Source organism: Ctenopharyngodon idella, chromosome 8, assembly GCF_019924925.1.
Source record: "Ctenopharyngodon idella isolate HZGC_01 chromosome 8, HZGC01, whole genome shotgun sequence".
Lineage (NCBI taxonomy): Eukaryota > Metazoa > Chordata > Actinopteri > Cypriniformes > Xenocyprididae > Ctenopharyngodon > Ctenopharyngodon idella.
In genome coordinates this window covers 33,282,725-33,297,875 of record NC_067227.1, presented here as the reverse complement: position 1 = coordinate 33,297,875, position 15,151 = coordinate 33,282,725, and the positions used below count along the sequence as shown (strand labels likewise).

The 15,151-nt window shown below is 40.3% G+C and overlaps 2 protein-coding genes across 6 annotated transcripts; one reads left to right on the top strand and one right to left on the bottom strand.

Annotated features, from left to right (window-relative positions):
• Positions 1-677: 677 nt before the first annotated feature.
• LOC127517291 (transmembrane protein 198-like) lies at positions 678-7,498 on the top strand. 5 transcript variants are annotated; one of them, XM_051902690.1, is made up of 6 exons: positions 3,394-3,540; positions 3,854-3,953; positions 4,067-4,236; positions 4,322-4,867; positions 5,692-5,807; positions 5,920-7,498. In XM_051902690.1, exons 4-6 carry the CDS (start codon positions 4,345-4,347, stop codon positions 6,070-6,072), a joined length of 792 nt encoding a protein of 263 aa, XP_051758650.1. In that variant the 5' UTR covers positions 3,394-3,540; positions 3,854-3,953; positions 4,067-4,236; positions 4,322-4,344; the 3' UTR covers positions 6,073-7,498. The 5 variants fall into 5 exon arrangements, with proteins under 5 accessions (XP_051758647.1, XP_051758650.1, XP_051758651.1 ...); XM_051902691.1 differs by having other exon boundaries at positions 4,067-4,239; XM_051902687.1 differs by lacking the exons at positions 3,854-3,953; positions 4,067-4,236 and adding an exon at positions 678-1,556 and having other exon boundaries at positions 3,336-3,540.
• On the bottom strand, positions 7,378-13,975 carry LOC127517808 (matrix metalloproteinase-19-like). Its single transcript, XM_051903901.1, has 8 exons — positions 13,892-13,975; positions 12,671-12,860; positions 9,181-9,393; positions 8,724-8,969; positions 8,554-8,652; positions 8,302-8,466; positions 7,951-8,075; positions 7,378-7,845 (listed from the first exon to the last, which is right to left on the bottom strand). The coding sequence occupies exons 1-8, from the start codon at positions 13,973-13,975 to the stop codon at positions 7,606-7,608; spliced, it is 1,362 nt and encodes a 453-aa protein (XP_051759861.1). The 3' UTR covers positions 7,378-7,605.
• Between the last annotated feature and the right edge of the window lie 1,176 nt (positions 13,976-15,151).

The following is a 15,151-nucleotide window of genomic DNA, read 5'->3' as shown; positions in this document are numbered from 1 at the left end:
AGTTGAATATGGAAGGCGTAGGACGTAACGTAAGCTTTTTGAGCTGCGAGAGTTTTACACTTTCATACGAAAGGCAGTCTGGCGGAAGCTAGATATTTTACTTCATAACTTGTTAAATATGGATATTTTTTTACACAAACGCATCACTGCGCTTCAGAAGGCCTTTATTAACACCCGGAGCCATGTGGAATATGTTAATAATGGATGGATGTGGATGAAGAAACTTTCTTCAGTTCATACTCGTTTGGTAACGCTTAACCTCACTGCCATTATAAAGCTCGGATGCCTCAGGATATTTATCAATATATCTCTGATTGTGTTCATCAGAATAAAGAAAGTCATAGGATGGCTTGAGGGTGAGTAAAACTTGGGGTAATTTTCATTTGAAAGTGAACTAATCCTTTAAAGCCTTTGGACAAAAAAAGACCCGTCAGGTCATTGACCCGCTAATACACAAAAAAGTGTTTTATAGGTGGAACCAGTCCAACACACTGGAAACTTTCAGATGCAGTGACTGAAACTGACTCATTAAAGCACATACTGCTCATAATATAATCTGCAAATACAGAAGTCAGTAATAAAACGCACTTCTGTGTCAGGAGGTTTGAATGACCTGCCATAATATCATGAATTACCAAATGTTCAACATATCAGCATCCCTCCTCCACCCCTCCTCCTCACTTCAGTTCCATCTACTTCCATCATGACGGGGAGTACTCTGGGTTCGGGCCAAAGTTTCCGAGCTCGGAGCCCTCCTCCGGACAGCACGCCAAATATGCATAACTCTTACTGTACTTAAATATATGTAAATGTGAACTCATGAAGTTTAATGATGTTATTCTGTGCTGCTTTAACTTCCCGCGCTTTTCTTCTCTGAACCCCATCAACGAATTAGAACTGAATTAATTCTGGACAACTGTCCGTATTTATTATTCGTTGTTATTCATTGTCAAATGTTTTGCAGCTTTGCCCGGTAATTCCTATTAAACATTTAATTGATTACAGTTGTTGATTATAATTATTGTGTAATGTGGGTACAGTGATGAAACTAACCTGAGCTGTAGCGAACTTCTATGACAAAACATGGACAGATTCCCTCAGTATTACTTCATCTACTCCACCGCTGCTTTTTGTTCCCCAGATTTTTAATCGCGGTTTCGCTTAAAAACGCCATATGGCCGTTTCTGTAGCGCGCTCGAGCTTTTAAACAAGCATTTTAAAAAGAGCGCGACTCCGTTACTAGGGCAACGGTGACGTTGACGTCCACTCTCACGCCTAACGGTCATTCTGTCCCATCATGCCTCTGATGTTAAGCTTCTCAGTTATTTCTTGTGACGCGTTGGTTTGGTTTTATTTAAGTAATTCTGTGAAGAGTTTATGAACGACGTGTACCAAAATGTTTGCCCTAGTTAACGCCCACTAATCGCTGTTGAACTGATCTGGAGCGGAAAGTGTTTGATTATATGAGATTTGTCTCGGGCTGAAAGTTAGTTTTCACATTTACTGGACTGTAAAGAGAGTTTTCTGTCACACCATCGTTGCTTTGATCAGCTATGGTAAGTAGGTGTTTGTGATCTTGTTTGAAATATTGTCTTTATTCTTCATTTAATATGTGTCGAAGACAAGAATTATTTATACATTTGACATACGTCTGGTTGAATTAGTTAAAAGCGCTACAAAATAAATCTGTTTAATTGAGATCTGAGCTCTTGACACCTTTACTTCTGCAGTACATAAAGAAATGCCCTGTAAACAAATGACACTGTATATACAAATAAATGTGAATTGAACTGTAATCTGTGACTAAAACCCAAAGTCCATTTGCTTGTTTGAGTTAATTCATTATGCTGAAAATAAGCAAGTGCAAAAATGGTGTGTAATTAGATAAAGGACTGAAATATATAGTCTGAATTGTGGCATTAACATGATGTGTCCTAAACACCAGTTCAAAGAGACACAAGGGTTTTGATGAAAAGTGAAAAAATTAATTTAGAGAAATTAGTTCTTAACATTAGTTTCTGAGTTTTTCTCACAGGAAGTTTTGTCTTTCATTTTTCTGCCACCTGATAGAAAGGTAAACGTTTTTTGTGAAACTCGAACACTTTTAAATTTCTACTTGAGCTTTTAGGCATTCACAGGTCCTGATATACTGTAGATATGATGATGATGATGATGAAGTCACTCATTTACTGAACTCGCGTAGAGTCACCAGGATCAAATCTCTATGATCTAACCCGTACAGGACCTGAGTGGGTTTTTCAGGGTTGTATGAACCTCATCAGTCATCAAACACTGCAGCATTTCTTATTAATTAAAGTGTTCACCCAAAAATGAAATTTCTGTCATTAATTACTTTCCTTCATGTCGTTCCACACCCGTAAGACCTTCGTTCATCTTCAGAACACAAATTAAGATATTTTTGATGAAATCCGAGAGGTTTATGACTCGTCCATAGACAGCAATATAATCAACACTTTCAAGGTCCAGAAAGGTACTAAAGACATCGTTAAAACAGTCATGTGACTGCAGTGTTTCAACCTTAATGTTATGAAGAGACGAGAATACTTTTTGTGCGCAAAAACAAAACAAAAATAACTACTTTATTCAAAATTTTTCCTGTTCCCTGTCAGTCTGTTACGCAGTTACCGCAGTGCTGCGTTTCTGTGTTTACGTCTGAACGCCGGCTCAGTATTTGCCGGATCCTGCTTCAGTATCACATGCGTGCATCGTGCTGATCATCGGCCAACGAAAATAGCGTAGCAGAATGACAGGCTAAAGACTAATTTGTTGAATAAAGTTGTTATTTTTGTTTTGTTTTTGCGCACAAAAAGTATTCTCGTCTCTTCATAACATTAAGGTTGAACCACTGCAGTCACATGACTGTTTTAATAATGTCTTTAGTTCCTTTCTGGACCTTAAATGTGGTAATTTCGTTGCTTACTATGGAGGATAAAAATACCTCTCGGATTTCATCAAAAAATATCTTAATTTGTGTTCTGAAGATGGATGAAGGTCTTACGGGTGTGGAACGACATGAGGAAGAGTAATTAATGACAGAAATTTCATTTTTGGGTGAACTAATGACGTGGTCCTGTAATGAGCACATGTGTGATGAAGGTGGCGGCAGCTTTCTTTCCTTGTGTTTAAAACAACAGTGTATTTTGTGTATCTGTGTGTTGGATATAAACCCTCAATTACTGCTAAACGTAGTATTAAAAAATGTGTTGATTTTTGGTCAGTTTCTTCACAGTCATCTAATAACAACAAAAAGTAACTATGAGGAGAGTGGGGACCTTGAGGAGAAATAAAGATGGTTTTCTCTTTCACTTTTGCAGGCACTTTTGAAGACATTTAGGCAAATCTAAGGGTTTGAAACGCATCCGTTCTCAAAAGCAGCAGGTCCGTTTGAGAGCAGCATGGCGAACGAGTCTCTGTCCGCAGGCGTCATCTGTGATCAGGAGATCAAGAGGGAATATGAGCTCGTCCCAGCTGTCACCTGCTCCACCTGCTTCGCTCTCGGCCTCATTTACTGCTTCTGCGGTGAGTCTGAAAGAAAATCATTTCAACATTAACAAGAGGTTAACTCACAAGTGTTGAAATGATTTGTACTGTGGTTTTCTTCAAAAGTAAAGAAAAGATTTGATTATTTACTTTGTGCAGTTAAATACGCATACAATAAAAACGGAAATTTAGTATAACCAACTATAACTTTAACATGTATTTTATGTGAGAAATTTGAATTTGCTGGCAATTGTTGTTTTATTTTGCTCTGATCCTTGCAGACAGGGTCGTCTTACACAAACTGTTTGTCTGTGGATCATGAGAACCAATTTGACCGTTTTTCCCATTCTAGGGTTTAGACGTGGACTCGCACGGCTTTCTGCTCTCAGCGTTCATGTTTTGAGCTGGTACAGCAGTAATAGTTAAACAAGGAAAGTGAGAACAATGAGAAAGTGTGTAAAATGTTGTTTAAAATATGATTAAATTCTATTATAAAAACAGATGGACTAAACAAACACTTTCTGGGACCAGCCTTAAATCTCTGTACTTGTTTCTCCAAATTTAGCTCTATTGTTACTCAGGAAGGACTTCCAAAAATATCAGACTGTACACAATCCAGAACAACTAACCTGCTGCGTTTGTATAAAAGCACTTCCTGTTTTCTGCTGAGCGACAACAGAATTGGACATTGAGATAGACAACTAACTACTGCATCCAGGATCATCAAAACACACTGTTGTAATCAGTTTCATGTTGTAATAGTTGGAATTAAATAAGTGTGTGCAAGTGAAGCTCTGACTATGATTTTTATGTTGTTCAGGTTACCGCTGTTTTAAGCTGGTGATGTTCCTGTCGGGCCTGGCGTTTGGCTCTGGCGTCGGACACCTGCTGTGTCTGCAGGAGCGGCTGCTGGACGGTCAGACGCGCGCGGCCGTGTCTCTGGGCGTGGGGTTTCTGCTGGCGCTCGTGGCGGTGCTGGTGCGCAGCGTCGGACTCTTCCTCACTGGTCTTCAGCTGGGGTCGCTGCTCTCTGTCGCCGCCCTGCTGCTGCTGGGGCAGTATTACCCCATATTTAACCCGGCATGGGTTCCGGTCGGAGCGGTCCTAGGAACCAGCGTTTTCTTCGCCGTGATCACGCTGTGCTGGAGGAAGGCCATGACGGTCGCAGCTACGGCGGCGGTCGGGTCTGCCGTGGCTGTGGCGTGTGTGGATTACTGGGTGGAGATGCCCATGTTGGTGTCCCGGGCGTATGAGGGTCTGCAGAGACGCCAGGGCTTGTGCTGGTACAGCTGGGCAGTGATTGGGATCTGGCCTGTACTTGGAGCACTGGGAACGCTGGTCCAGTGCAGAATCACAGCCGCTGACGGTAGGATATCATCGCTGACAAACCACAGATAATCGATTAGTTGGCCGATTATTTTTTCGATTAATCGGATAAAAATCCTAATTTTATTTATTTTTATTTTATTGACAAAAATACACACTTTTGCACATCCTGCCCAATGTACTTCAAACAAATGTGCCAACTGAATGCTATGAAAACATACAGTACTTAATTTATTACACTACATGTCATAATAAAGAGAGAACAGAAATATTTTAGGAATCTATCAAAAACTTGTTTAAAGCTAAAAATAGTATTGCCATTTATTAGGAAAATAACAACTAAATAGTTTCTAAATAATATTCACACATAATATCCAAAAAAAAACTTAATATCAGTCTCTGTTCTTATTGACTGTAATTGAGCATCTGAAAAAAAAAAAAAACAACTATAAAGTGTTTTACTTTTTTTCTGCCTTTTTGTAAAACAGTAAAATCAAAAACTCATGGATAACAACAGTAATTATTTTGTAGCTTTATAAATACTGCTGTAACAAAGAGCTTACACATACTGGTGTGATATATTGCGTGATATAAAGTCAGAATTGCGAGTTATAAAGTTGAGTTACCTTTTTTATCTTTATTTTGTTTAGTGGCGGAAACAAGCTTCCATAGTTTTTATTTTAAAAACAATGCAAAAAATCTGATTCTTTGTACTGTAATATGAAAAAAGAGTGATGTATCATACACTAACTAGAAAAAGAACAATTGAGGCATTAACGTGGATTGGAGTAGTTGATTTGTTCAGGGTTCTCATGGATCATGAATGGCGTGTTGATTGACGTGTCGTATCTGTGTGTGTGTTAGTGACGGGTAAACAGAAGCAGCTGGATCTAACGAGGATCGGACGGACACACGACCAAGGAACGTGTCGCCGCAGACCGCCGGTCCTCCAGCGCTACACAGGAGACGTGCTGGCCCCGGTACGGCTGATCACATGACACATCCACTCATGCTCTTTATTGTCATGTACGCAGAGACCAATAACAACTCGTTCAGATGAACAGTGTTTAATCTTAATCTTTCTTTCTCCAGAGTTATCTGGCGAGTTTGCGAGAGCGGCAGACGAACACGGGCTCGTCACTCTGGAGTTTGACTTCCGTTCATCACACCATAATTGACTTCGATTCTGAAACGGGATCATTGGTTCCTCTCACAACTTCACCGTCGGCTCTTCTCCGACTGTAATGCGATCATGTGACCGGAGAAGGAGGATCTGTGGATTTTCATAGACAGGTTTTCTGGACTCTTCATTCTTTCATTCATCCTTGCACTTTGTCGCTGATCTCAGCGTCTCAACACTCTGGACGTATGGTCAGTCCATCACAGGACTCACACACACATTCACACTTACAGACTATTTAGCGTCTACAATTCGCCTGTCCTGCATGTCTTTGGATTGTGGGAGAAAGCGGAGCACCGGAGGAAACCCACACCAACACGGGGAGAACATGCAGACTTCACACAGAAAGACCTTCTGGCTCCGCTGGGACTCGAACCGTGGAGAACAGTGGCTTCTCCCATCATCCCCTGTGAGGTGCCATTAACTGAGGGGCGAATTCATTCAGCACTGAACACGGCATCATTTCTTATTCACAAGACACTTTGATTACATTGAGATGTTTGCAAAAACATTTATATATATATATACAGTGCTGGGTAGATTACTTGCAAATTATAGTTCGTTACTGACTACAAAATACATGACGAAAATTGTAGTTAGTAATGTAATCTAGATTATTAATTTTAGGTAATGTATTCTATTTTTTTATTACTTTTAGATAGATAGAAAGCAGTGTAACTCCACCTTGTCACTCCTTGTGGACACTGTAGTTATATATAAAATTTCACACTTGAAAATAGCTGTTGCTGAATTTTGATTGGCAAGTGTTAGCAGAATTTTTGATTCATATGTTAAGCATATGTTAGCAGAAGAAGATGTTACATTTGTAACTTTGATTAAGCAGTTGTGAAGTTGTATTGTTTTTGTGGCGCCCCCTATTGGCAGAACTGGCACAATGTCCTGGTGCTTATGGGTACTTACAAAATGAATGATGTTCTCTTGCTGAGTGCACTAAAACATGTGACTCGTGTCATTTGTGTCATTCACTCCAAACTGTGCCAAAACCTCCTGTGCTGTTAGTGGTTCAGTATCATAAGAGCGCTCCATGTGACTAATGATCTAATGATGCTTTATATAAGAAACAGACTCAAAAATATATAGATTCTCAATTCAAGCATGAATAGGATGAACTGTGAAGAACACTTTTATGGTGCCTTTTTGGCACTAATGGAGCTTTTTTCATTGTCCAAAAACAGCACATCATGGACCCAATGCATTATTATCCTTTTGTGTTCCACGGAAAAGTGAAAGTCACGAGGGTTTGGAACAACACGATTCCTTTAAACTATTCCTTTAAATGTGAAATTAGATGCATTTATCTCAGTCGTCACTGATAATGATGCTATTTCCACCAATGAAAACATTTACACTTAGTTTCAGTCCTTTTTATTAATATTAATACAGATGATTAATGAGCCACTAATACACCTGTTGCTTCAGTCATGTATCATGTTAGAGAAAGAGAGACTACTAATAAACTGCTGACAATGACTTCGTAATATGTCTTTTATCTTTACTGTAGCGATTTATGATAAGAAAATAATTTATATTCGTGAAAATAATATTTGACTAAAGTGATTTTATCTTAGGACGCAGGTCTAATCGTCACACGGCATCCATGGCTCTCTGGCGCGGAGTGGATAGCCCTTCTCCAGCAGCATCGCGGGACTCGCGCGCCAGTACTGCTCGCCTCTGAACACGTACACCTGTCCGTCGGTCCGCGCGAAGGCGGCGTCCGGATCCGAGGGCAAGCCGGCGATGAGCTGGGCCAGAGGTTTGGGCTGGAGCAGGAGTTTGTTACCTGAGCCCAGTTCATCCCAGAGCCAGTAATCTGATCCCTACAGAACAGACAAACAATCCCTGGTTACGCTTTTCACTAGAATGACTCTGAACTGATACCCAGAAGGTTCTTTTTGCCCTCCTTGTTTTCAGGATTTTGTCACCTTTATGAAGACGAGCGCCCGGCGGCTCTTGAGGTAGAAAGCAGCTTGTATGTTGGCAGGAATACGGAGTCGTTTCGGGTAGCCGTGGTCCAGTTTAAAGCCAGAGTATCTCCACACTTTATCTCCTGTGGCAATCAGGTACAACTGGTTATTATTATTAATAAAGGCATGACACCTCAAAACTGCTTCATACTGAAATTACAGCAGTGCAAGTCAGAATGTCAAGATTGATTTCAAATAGCCACTTTTTTATTTGTACTTTAAAACTGCAAGTCTATGAAAGTCTATTTCAGTTTCAACAGCTCTACATACAGTATCTTTTATTCAACACAGTGTTCGTTTACAGTTCACCTTTAAGGAAATAGGATTTGTTGGTTCTTTGTGAGTGAACCGCTGCATTGATGTTGCCGGGCAGTTCTTTCCACAGGGCATTAATGCGAACGGGAGCGTTATAACCGGAATCTGAGACCGTCCACACGTAATGACCTCTGAAAGCAAATGTCTTGTGGAGAGGCCCTTCACAGATGAGAGAAAAACACAAAGTCATGAGGCTGATGACCCACATTAGGTGTTGGATTGATCAGAAATCAGCTGTACTTTTACCCAGCATGATGGCGTCCAGTGGCGCGGCACAGGGGTCCGGGGCCGACGGCTCTGCTTCTGGCTTTCTCGGAGCAGCGGACTGTCTTTCCACAGGTTTTCCTGAGAGAGGTGATAAATATAACCCTTTGGTCTGTGGTTGAACTTCAGGAAACACGACTCCATGTTCTTACCGTACAGAGTTTGGATACCGCGGATGTCGTCATGGTGCAGTTTGAAACCGCCCCGATATCCCGTGTACACGGGGCCCATGAGAGCACTGTGGAACTGGGAGTGGCCTAGTCCAAGGGCGTGGCCTATCTCATGGGCAGCTACGATGCGTAGGTTTGCTCCATAACTCCGCCCCTCTGTCCACACCTCATCGGCATCGAAGTGAACCGTGCCAGACTCCGGGCCTTCGGCGTGACCCAAAACCTGCCCTGAACCCAGACAGCAACAGATGCACATTAGCACAAGCTGAACAAACATTTTGCTCCCAAACAGACAAACTTCATTTGACAATTCCTGATGTTTAGACATCAATTTTCTCAGTGGACAAGGCATATTTCACAAAAATGCCTTGAGGTGTCATTTTAAACATCTAAAGTTTACTGGAAATATGTGTTGTATAAAAGTGAAACGCAGTCTCACCTGGTCCGTCAAAAGGAACGGGGCAGCCCTGGTCTCTTCTGTGGAAGGAGAGGTTGATGTCCGCATGATCTCCGCTGACCTCCTGGAAGTGAAGTTGAGAGACGTCGCTCCAATAGCCGAAGGCCGCGCGAATCGCCGCTCGTGTCCGAGCCAATCCCAGGTGAAGCGGATGGTTATAGATGCGATAAGTCAGTCTCCTCTTACGCCAGTGACCTGTGGCCGGATGCATACACTGCTTATGGAACATTTCCACTGCATGGTACGGGTTGTGCAACCTTATGGACATTTTTGTCCATTTCAGTTTAGTTTTTTGTTATAAGTGTGCCTTTGTTAATGCCAACTACATGAATTTTGGCTCAGGTGTTTATTTTTATTGGAATTTTAATATTTTACCCTCATTTCCTTCAAAAAATCAATTTTACCCTTCGTACAAAAAATACTCACACTCAGGACCTTAAGGACAAAAATGTCCACATTGAAACCCATTAAAACTGCAATTTTTTAACCCAGGGCCATTTGACTATAAAATGATACAATATTTGCAAATAGGCATTCATTCTATCGGCAAGGCTTCAAATTTTACATTTTTACCATTATTTACTAGATTGTGCCATATTTTCATATTTGGCATATAAAAGAAATACTCGCTTTATTTGTGTTTTCTGCTTATGCATATTATAGTCCATTATAGAGTCAATTTGAAAAATAATGCAGCTATAATTGTGTGGGTATATTGGTAAGGATGTCAGAGTGTAGTTTGCATGTGTTTACTGAAAATTTAATGTGTGTAATTAGTTTGAAAGAAATGATATCGTACTGGCAATCAAAAAATCACACTCCATGTATGAGTCACACCCTTGGCAGGGTCATAGGGCCATGTGAAAACTATGAAAAAGGTCAAAGAAGGCTTTCTTCTTTTCTTGAGGTTTTTCTTTTTCGACCAAACATGCATCTTAACCTTTGATTGCACTTTTTCACTTGTTATTGTTTTTGTACGGAGATAAAAGGTATGCTTGAATTTGAAGTAGAAGTTCAGAAGCCCCTAAACACATTGTTTTAGTTTTTACCACAAGAAAATGCAGATTTTTTAGTCTGGTAGATTTTATACAAAGTTTGAGTTCTCACAGGTGTCCTCACAGCCAAACCTATAAATATGTGGTGCTTGAGGGGTTGATCATTTCATTGTTTGAAGAGACGTTACTCAGCAGAGGAAGCTCTGAAGCTAGTGTTGCCCACTGACAGTGAGCACACAGGTGCATTAGAAGCCGAGGATGTAAAGAAACCGATTTGTAAAGCGTTAAAATTCTGAAAATGAATGAATGTTTGGTAATTATGAATAGAAGAGATGCTGATAAAAAAAACAGTCAGTGAAAGTGTAAAAAAATATTAATATATAATATTTCTATGACAGTTTTTTGGCATGGACATTTTTGTCCATTATGGACCTAAGTGTTAGTTTTTGTAAAAAATCTGACACTACATAAAAAATATAAATGCCTCAAAATTAATGTTGTTGTTCTTCATTGACCCACCCAAGAATCTAATAAGCAAAGAAAAAAAATTCTGCTTAGCATTTAGTTTATGAAAATAAACTACTATTTTAATTTTTTTCATAAAAAAACACCTATGGCATTATGTAAACAAACCAGCATTTAAAGGGTTAAAGTTTTTAAAATTAATGAATGTTTGGTATCTATGGAAAGAACAGATGCTGGTTAAAAAATTGACATCAGTGAAAGTGGAAAAAAATATTAATAAATCATATTTCTATGACAGTTTTTTTGGCATGGACATTTTTGTCCATTATGGACCTAAGTGTTAGTTTTTTAAAAAATCTGACACTACATAAAAAATATAAATGCCTCAAAATTAATGTTGTTGTTCTTCATTGACCCACCCAAGAATCTAATAAGCAAAGAAAAAAAAAATCTGCTTAGCATTTAGTTTATAAAAATATAAACTACTATTTTAATTTTTTTCATAAAAAAACACCTATGGCATTATGTAAACAAACCAGCATTTAAAGGGTTAAAGTTCTTAAAATTAATGAATGTTTGGTATCTATGGATAGAACAGATGCTGGTTAAAAAATTGACATCAGTGAAAGTGGAAAAAAATATTAATAAATCATATTTCTATGACAGTTTTTTGGCATGGACATTTTTGTCCATTTTGCACCTAAGTGTAACTTTTTTTTTTTGCATGCACAAGGGTTAAATAGTACCACCTCGGGAGAGGTTTGAAGCGTGCCGTATCGATACTAAAATGTGTAAACACTGCAGATCACTGATTGGTCAGAGAGAATAGCAGCATCCACAAACAGGCAGAGACACTACCAGCATCACTGGATTTGCAACACGAGACACTAAAACCCACTAGATTAAAATAGTCAGCAACAGCCACCGCAGTATTTGTTCGCACAACTTTTAAAGGATGAGCTTTAAACGACCGTCGTACGGCACAAAAAGAAATGTCTGTATCGTGGTCAGTAGACGAGGTGGCGGCGTCATGAGAAATCGAGTCCCCCCCCAGGAGTCAGGTCTGCTTTAGGACCCAGGCAGTAATGCCTAATCAAAAGTTGTTATCATGATGTCTTTGACTAATTATAACCTATTTCACTATTGTATGATGTTTATTACATTAAGTGCACAAACATCATGCTTGAAATATAAAATGAATGTATATGTACTGCATAATAAAACAAACTGGAAACAGATACTGGAAGTAAAAAACATACCTAATATAATATAAGCTAAGCTAGCAGGCTAATTGGGTAGATGTATGCTATGCTACTAGCTATAAGCTAACTAAAACACAGTAAGAAAGAGAAATGCTTGATTTCACAACCTATAGCTTCAATTATAGTAGTAAATATGAATCATGTAATTTAAAAGGCATTAATGGTCATTATAACGCATTTTAAACAATATAAATCATAACGTGATTTTGCAGGAATTATAATCAAGCGCTAAAAAATGGGATCACTCGGGGTCCTAAAGGAGACCCAATTCCTGGGGGGGGACTCGATTTCTCACCACAGCGGCGCACCTATAGCCATCGGTCTATAATCCCGCCCACTTTGAAATGGTACTAACTGCAGTGGCGCCATTGGACTAGTCTTACAAGTTACTCACCTTATTTAAGTCACTTACATATAAAGGTAGATTGGTCTAATTTGAATCTGAAAAGTATGATGATTAGCCCTAACTAATTGCTAGTTGGTCAGAGTAGTTCTCAAGACACGGTCTTAACTTAGTGGCTGTTTATGGAACTGCAGCGCAAGGTTTCAGTCAGGAGAGCAGTGTAGATCTCAAGAACAAGCTTTGCGTAGATAAGAGCAGCTCCAGGCAAACAGAACAAAACCAGTCATAATATATATTGCAAGATATCATGAACATTCTTAAATTAACGTAATGACATAAATCAAGGTAAATGGTGCTGTGCACGGATCATCAGCTGATGTTAGTACAGATTAACCCTTGTGACGCACCCAGGACGCGATACTCCAGCGTGTTGCTGAAGGCGTCTCTCAGGCCGCAGCGGGCGGCTCTCATCATGGCCAGCGTTCGGCCGTCCAGGCGGCCCGTCACCGGTAATTCTGTCACCTTCTGGAAGATTCTGAAACAGACGTTTGTGACATGATGAAGGCTGACGGGTTTGTGTCTGTGTTTATATAGCCCCTTTCACACAGAGATTCTGGAAAATATACAGATAATGTGTTCGTTTCAAATCGTTTGATTTTGTTCATTCACACTGCCAGTGATTTTCTGGAACCTGTGTCTGCATTCACACACGTCCCGTAAAGATCCCGTAAAGACACGTGACATCAGGATGTGAAGTCTCTGCAGCGTCTTAAGTCTGCTTATGATCTACGATTTCTCTCTCGAGAAACCACACTTGTTCGATCATAAACTAGCGCATCGCGTACCGTTCCATAAGCTGGCAAACAATCTCAGCTTCGGCGCCATCATTACAACACACCCCTTACGGCATTGATTACTGCTTTTGTTCACATAGGGCGTGTTCTGAGACTGATCCCTACTAGGTCCCCATCCTGGGATCGATCCTGGAATAAATCCCGGGACGTATTTGCGTTCACACAGAAGGCACTCTGGCAATTTTATGGCAATTTTCAGGGATCAACGCGCTGTGTGAAAGGGGCTTATGTTGGTGCTGACTTCAGGAAAAAGAGATCCGTTCAGCTGTGGACGATCACAGACAGCAGGAGGACAACGGGGTAAGCTGTGTCACCCCATTTGTCTAGGAAACTGTGCAAAACAAGACATTGGAACAGTTGGGTTCATTTTATCATCTATGTTCGTCTTTTTGTTTGAAATGTATACGGTCTACATGCTGCCCACTGATTCACATTTCTGTGTTGCTTTCGTTACAGACACGTTCTTCTCGTTTCAGAGGATAGCAGATATCCTGAAATAGATTTAGGAGTTTGAGTTTTACCTCATCTCATTTCTCCTTCCCTGGAGGACAACATAAGTACAAGTGGCACAGCTTACCCCACTGACGTGTGTGTGAGTGTGTGAGATACCGAAGAGCCTCATTCATTTGCTCAGTTTGAAGCCCCTGATGATCTGCGCTGGATGAGGAAGATAAATAACCGTATTGCTTCAGATAGACCTGAGAGACGGAAAACAAGCTTATTTAGCAGAATAATCACAGAAATGTAAAGCCTCATCGATGGGTTCCTTCTCACCGTGGCCTCCTTCAGCGCTGCTGGATCCAGAGCGACACACGCTGAGGTGAGCGTCAGCATCATCATCATCATCATCATCATCATCATCGCTCCTCTTCACGTCTCGGGTCTGAGTGCGACTCTGGTGTTTGTGACTCTCGTCTCGTCTGGGTGTGTGCGTCTGCATTTCAGTGGAGGTTTGGTGTAACTCACTGCGGTCATCCAGAACTATGTGATGCCATGCTGTGCAGAACAAACAAGTCTCTGCCTATGAGCTTGTATCTCATCCCACACTCTGAATGATCCCGCAGGAAATGACATCACAATCCAAGAGCCAGGTGCACACGTCTGGAACAGCGGTCACTGCCACAGATGTCTCGTGATGTTAGCAGATTTAACAAGGCTGTGGAAGTGCGCTTCACTGTCAAAAACAAACAGTTCTTTGACGAAAATCTTTTCACTCAAGCGATCTGCTAAAAAAGACTCATCTAAATATATTCATGAACAGATCTGAGTTTGTCTGATGTCTATAAACCGTGTAAACAAGCCGATCCTCACGAGGGTGTTGGGGTTGAGCTACAGGAAGTGACATCAACACATGCGAAGATTATAATTACCAGACGAGGATTGATGTGTGTGTTTTTGAGTAGTAAATTCTGCTGATGAAGCGTCTCTCTTCTCGAAACCCTTCATTAATTCTCTTGTGTATTCTGTTACACTCTTAAAACAAGTTTGTGGTGAGTTTGATGTTTAGAGTCACTGTAAGTCACTGAGACTCTTTCACAACACTGATCAGGGCTGCGTTTCCCAAAAGCATCGCGTGCCTAAGTTGATTGTAGAGACCATTGGTGGCAAACCCTGTTTGTATGAACAGCTCGACATCTCAACTTCTGACTCAACCAATCACGTGGGTTTGGGGCGGGACTATCTGTTTGACTGACCAATGACAGTGTTTTTGAGAAACCTGCTGGGAAACAATCTTTGAATCATTTCTGCAGTTTCGTTTGACAGAAATGACACACTGCAGCTTTAAAAACAGTGACCTCGATCTCATTCATCACTGTGAAATACCTTATAATCACATATGTCATTGTTTTCTTTCATTTTTTTTTTACTTTTGTTCAAAGTGTCTCCAGATCACTGTCTGCCGTGTCTTTTCTGATTGAGCGAATAACGGCAGACAGGAGACCTGTTTAAAATGATCAATTATTTTACAACACACTTCAGCTTCAGATGAATGTTTTTAAAATAATATTTTGAATACTGAATTATGACATTATT

Excerpts from the sequence above, each read along its gene's own strand:
- LOC127517808 (XM_051903901.1), bottom strand. The coding sequence starts at position 13,975 with ATGATGATGATGATGATGATGATGATGCTGACGCTCACCTCAGCGTGT. Across the intron at positions 8,970-9,180 it reads CGTTCCTTTTGACGGACCAG|GGCAGGTTTTGGGTCACGCC; the intron begins GTGAGACTGCGT and ends GTCTGGGTTCAG. Across the intron at positions 7,846-7,950 it reads GGGCGCTCGTCTTCATAAAG|GGATCAGATTACTGGCTCTG; the intron begins GTGACAAAATCC and ends TCTGTTCTGTAG.
- LOC127517291 (XM_051902687.1), top strand. The coding sequence starts at position 3,417 with ATGGCGAACGAGTCTCTGTCCGCAGGCGTCATCTGTGATCAGGAGATC. Across the intron at positions 3,541-4,321 it reads CCTCATTTACTGCTTCTGCG|GTTACCGCTGTTTTAAGCTG; the intron begins GTGAGTCTGAAA and ends TATGTTGTTCAG. Across the intron at positions 5,808-5,919 it reads CAGGAGACGTGCTGGCCCCG|AGTTATCTGGCGAGTTTGCG; the intron begins GTACGGCTGATC and ends TTCTTTCTCCAG.